Here is a 5,643-nt window from a genome sequence, read left to right as displayed (position 1 = left end):
CAGGGAGTATTTGACTCTGGACTCCCGTTAATTTCGCACCCTGTAGTACGTCATCTCTTCGTTAAATCTACCTTGGCTGCATCTTCAGCGATCGTCTCATGCAATGTGGAGAGGCGCTGCGCTGTCTTGTCGTGTCCCTGTACTCTCTCCGCACAGCACCGTCCGATCCATACATCACGACGCTAGAGATGACACCCGCACAGTCCGGCGTGAGGCAGCCCGCACCGAGGAAATCCTAACCAGAAAAGCACGCGCCTGGATGGTTAGCCAAGATAAAAGTTAAATCCTTCCCGTGCCTATATGGCGCATAGGGCGGTGCCTATCTCCGTTTCAGTAACCCTGAGGCCCCGCAGCTGTTTTCACAGTAAATGCTACAGTAGGGGGTTAGTCCCCTGGTGTCACCGCCAGTTAACTTGCCACACTCTATATATCTCTATTTGCTGAATGCTAAGCAGAGAAGCCGTGTGTACCATTTTTCAAGTCTTTGGTATGACCCGGCCGGGGGTTGAACCCCCGACCTTCGAGGCGAGCACTCTACCATTGAGCCATCGCTGCGGTCAAAGTGGAGGGTTAGTGTCACACATCAACTGCATAGCGGAGTACAGAGCTGTAGCGTAGTATAGAGCTGTAGCGGAGTACAGAGCTGTAGCGGAGTACAGAGCTGTGGTTGGACTAAACTAAACACAGCCGCATGGTGATGTGATCGATGCATGTGCGCGTGCGTACCACTATGGCGCCACGCTGGCTGGGAAATGTACGGACTATGTACGTAATAAACACGGACTCGCGGAGATTAGACAGTTGTAATTAGCAGTCTGTAGTTAGTTTGTAGGAGTCCGTGTATTTTGCTACGGACTGTAATTAGCTCCGTAATATTCCGTAGCTCTCCGTGCGTTTTGCACCATTTCAGTGATTAGTCTGTGTTTTTCGACTCATAATCATAGTGTCAATGTTTGCAAATTTTAGAAAATTTTTTTTTTTTGATAATCGATTATAAATTTTCATAATCGAGCGCTTAGTCGGTTGCTGCAAATGATTGACTTTCGATTACAATCGATCATCGGGACATCACTAGACGACGCTGATACCTTCTCAGAATGCTGCTGCCGATGTTCCGCACGCAGCTCCTTCCAGCAGCCAGGATGATATTCCAGCTTACACGCATCTATGCAGCCGATGCGCAGAAATCCCTCAAAGTCAAGATCGCTGAGAAAACACAAGAACGCGACGTTTTGCAACTTCGGGTATGCAAACACGAATAAACAATACGTTAGAGTTCTGTTTTTTATTCTAGCAAAACATCATTTTCTAGTTTAAACGCAAGCATTGTATTTCATTCAACGGTGTTTAGACGTTAATATCAAGCTAGGACTCCCTCATCCAATGATCGATTGGCTTTAACGTAAAAAAAAACAGCCAGCGGTTAGATATAAACAGGGGTTAATAATGAGGTTTGTCATTATTAACTCCTGATATAAACAAGACGTAGGGAAGTAGGAGCAGCGACGAGAAAGTTCAGTTTAGGATATGCACGTAAAACTGTGAGTTTTACAGCGGACGCAACAAGGGCAAACATCGATATTCGTTGTGTATGAACGTGCACACATACGAGCAGCAGAATGGAGGTGACAAAACCTCACAGCTACCACAGACCGAGTCAGAACACATTGAACCCTTACAATACCTGAAGTATATTTCCATGGTAACTTGCAGGCAGTCAGCATATCTGCATACGGCGTCAGCTGCCGGTGGGTGCTTACAGTTTTCTACGAGACTCTCCAAATACATCTAAAACCAGAGAAGCATGCAATAGCTGCAACAACTTGAATAGTTGTCAGTCACAGCCAGACAAACACAGGAACTTCACACAACTGCTGCAGGGAACAATTTGGCCATTTACCAAAACAAATTACGCCGACCGATTTCATATACTTTGTAGACAGGTTTTGGCACAGCCAGTGCGGGAAGTTGTAGAATATTTCAGTAACAGAAAATTGTCACTAGTAAACAGTATACAGCAACCTTGTTGAGCTATTTTCTTCCCTACACAGGTGTACACTACTAGCATGTTAGTTATGCTGAAGGGGTCGTTGTCGTATACGTAGTACCAGAGGTGTCGGCGAGTATGTCGCCTACGCCTACTCCCTAACCCTATCCCTATCAAATAGTTACCTCGGGTACATATTATACGCCATTATACGACAACGACCCTTCGTGCGTTAGTCATGAAGTTTACCTCTGCTCATTACATACCACAGCAAGTATGATGACAGCTATACACATTTTTGATGGATTACCCAGGGTAGCAGTATGCCATTTTATCTGGGTAATACCTGTTAGTACCCATTATTTGTTGTGAAAATATGAATCCGTTTTGCCAATTTTGTCTCGAAATTGAAAATACGGAATAAAAAAGTTTAGATGAAAAGGGATGTCACTCCAAATAATACACAACCCAATATAAAAATAAGATAAATATATGCCTTCAAATTGTGAATTTTAACCACCATTTTTATTGCGAATAAATCCCGAGTAATCTAGCCCACAAAAAACTTGTAGTACGAGATATTGGAAATGAGATTTTACAAGGTTTCTCGACCACTGTAAATATCTCGACCAACAAGCGAGTCATGGAGAGGTTTTTCGCAAAAAAACCGAGAAGATTTTTTTATATCTGGTTACCTTCAGGTTTCCGGGTTGTGTTTCAATGATAGCTTCCCGAGTGCCAGGCCAATGACGAGCCGTAATGAGTGACAGGTCTGCCTGCAGACCTCGCATCAAAGGTTTGAGCGCCATCTTGAATCTACAATTCACAACACGTAAAACACACACGGTAACACCTCCGTTACCAGGCCACCCCTATAGAAAGGTCACTTGTTCATAAAGGACAACTCCGGGTGTTTCCCTCGAGTGACAATATGGTGAAATATCGCCTCTATCGAACAAACAAACACATGACTACAGGGGTCAACATCAAGGAACGGGGATTTCATCATCTCACTCATCTGGCTAGGTTGATTCACCCATGGCAAGCTAGTGTCGGGGTATGCAGTAGGTTTTACAAAACAATTATTAGACTGCCATGAAAGATCAATAATTGTGATTAATCTATAAAACTATTCGCACCTGCTAATTATACGTGCATGTCGGGGCAGAACAGAAAATCGGAAAATCGGTGAATCGAAATGCAGAATGCAACTCGCCTATCCATCCGAGTGGAATAACGTGCACCCACCCCCCACCACCCGCACTTGAATATTGATTGCTGCTAGGTTGAGCAAGTTAAACCACTTAAACTGCCACAGGAGGCATGCCAAACTTAAAAATCAAGTGAATTAAAATTAAATCAATTCAGATCAACAAAATCACACACAAATTCAATTATCAATTTGAAAATTTTAATTCTCAATGTTGTGGTTACTAAACAGCATTTTTAGAACTCTCCTATCTTAACACTAATCGACCAGCCAGATCACCCCATCAGTTGGAAAAATTGGACAAATCTTTACTGACCAAGAAGCCAACATCATATACACTGATATAGTACAGGGGTGGAAATTAACTTTTGAACACGGGAGTCCAACGGACTCCCTACACTCAAAAACAGGGAGTCCGCAGCAAAATGAGGGAGTCCGCAGTCTGAGGTTTAAAATTAAAGATATTAACAATAATGCATGTGCTTATTTTTAAGATTCATGCAGCTGCACATCTGCCAAATTTCCTTTGGATATTAGCTGGAAAAATACGGTAATTCCGCGAGGCCGTGCTCTGGAACAAATTAGTTAGTATGGCAGAATTTTCAGGGAGTCACACGGACTCCTGCATATGTCAAATCAGGGAGTCCGACAGTAAATCAGGGAGTATTTGACTCCGGACTCCCGTTAATTTCGCACCCTGTAGTACGTCATCTCTTTGTTAAATCTACCTTGGCTGCATCTTCAGCGATCTTCTGCAATGTGGAGAGGCGCTGCGCTGTCTTGTCGTGTCCCTGTACTCTCTCCGCACAGCACCGTCCGATCCATACATCACGATGCTAGAGATGACACCGGCACAGTCCGGCGTGAAGCAGCGCGCACCGAGGAAATCCTAACCAGAAAAGCACGCGCCTGGATGGTTAGCCAAGTTAAAAGTTAAATCCTTCCCGTGCCTATATGGCGCATAGGGCGGTGCCTATCTCCGTTTCAGTAACCCTGAGGCCCCGCAGCTGTTTTCACAGTAAATGCTACAGTAGGGGGTTAGTCCCCTGGTGTCACCGCCAGTTAACTTGCCACACTCTATATATCTCTATTTGCTGAATGCTAAGCAGAGAAGCCGTGTGTACCATTTTTCAAGTCTTTGGTATGACCCGGCCGGGGGTTGAACCCCCGACCTTCGAGGCGAGCACTCTACCATTGAGCCATCGCTGCGGTCAAAGTGGAGGGTTAGTGTCACACATCAACTGCATAGCGGAGTACAGAGCTGTAGCGTAGTATAGAGCTGTAGCGGAGTACAGAGCTGTAGCGGAGTACAGAGCTGTGGTTGGACTAAACTAAACACAGCCGCATGGTGATGTGATCGATGCATGTGCGCGTGCGTACCACTATGGCGCCACGCTGGCTGGGAAATGTACGGACTATGTACGTAATAAACACGGACTCGCGGAGATTAGACAGTTGTAATTAGCAGTCTGTAGTTAGTTTGTAGGAGTCCGTGTATTTTGCTACGGACTGTAATTAGCTCCGTAATATTCCGTAGCTCTCCGTGCGTTTTGCACCATTTCAGTGATTAGTCTGTGTTTTTCGACTCATAATCATAGTGTCAATGTTTGCAAATTTTAGAAAATTTTTTTTTTTTGATAATCGATTATAAATTTTCATAATCGAGCGCTTAGTCGGTTGCTGCAAATGATTGACTTTCGATTACAATCGATCATCGGGACATCACTAGACGACGCTGATACCTTCTCAGAATGCTGCTGCCGATGTTCCGCACGCAGCTCCTTCCAGCAGCCAGGATGATATTCCAGCTTACACGCATCTATGCAGCCGATGCGCAGAAATCCCTCAAAGTCAAGATCGCTGAGAAAACACAAGAACGAGATGTTTTGCGACTTCAGGTATGCAAACACGAATAAACAATACGTTCGAGTTATTTTTTAATTCTAGAAAAACATCATTTTCTAGTTTCAACGAAAGCACTGTATTTCATTCAACGGTGTTTAGACGTTAATATCAAGCTAGGACTACCTCATCCAATGATCGATTGGCTTTAACGTAAAAAAAAACAGCCAGCGGTTAGATATAAACAGGGGTTAATAATGAGGTTTGTCATTATTAACTCCTGATATAAACAAGACGTAGGGAAGTAGGAGCAGCGCCGAGAAAGTTTAGTTTAGGAAATGCACGTAAAACTGTGAGTTTTACAGCGGACGCAACAAGGGCAAACATTGATATTCGTTGTGTATGAACGTGCACACATACGAGCAGCAGAATGGAGGTGACAAAACCTCACAGCTACCACAGACCGAGTCAGAACACATTGAACCCTTACAATACCTGAAGTATATTTCCATGGTCACACGCAGGCAGTCAGCATATCTGCATACGGCGTCAGCGGCCGGTGGGTGCTTACAGTTTTCTACGAGACCCTCCAAACACATCTAAA

At 44.3% G+C, this 5,643-nt stretch overlaps 1 protein-coding gene across 1 annotated transcript in view; it reads right to left on the bottom strand.

The window, feature by feature from the left end:
• Positions 1–67: 67 nt before the first annotated feature.
• LOC106812262 (E3 ubiquitin-protein ligase TTC3-like) overlaps positions 68–5,643 on the bottom strand; it is an 8,835-nt gene continuing 3,259 nt past the window's right edge. The window contains exons 2-5 of the mRNA XM_014816091.1: positions 2,683–2,803; positions 1,685–1,788; positions 1,089–1,206; positions 68–235 (exon numbers count right to left, since the gene is read on the bottom strand). Of these exons, the coding sequence (XP_014671577.1) occupies positions 68–235; positions 1,089–1,206; positions 1,685–1,788; positions 2,683–2,796 (504 nt within the window). The 5' untranslated portion in view covers positions 2,797–2,803. The remainder of the gene's footprint in view (positions 236–1,088; positions 1,207–1,684; positions 1,789–2,682; positions 2,804–5,643) is intronic.

This window comes from Priapulus caudatus, unplaced genomic scaffold (assembly GCF_000485595.1).
Source record: "Priapulus caudatus unplaced genomic scaffold, Priapulus_caudatus-5.0.1 Scaffold628, whole genome shotgun sequence".
Classification (NCBI taxonomy): Eukaryota; Metazoa; Priapulida; class Priapulimorpha; order Priapulimorphida; family Priapulidae; genus Priapulus; species Priapulus caudatus.
Note: the sequence above shows the minus strand (reverse complement) of the source record. Positions and strands in the feature narration are given on the sequence as shown.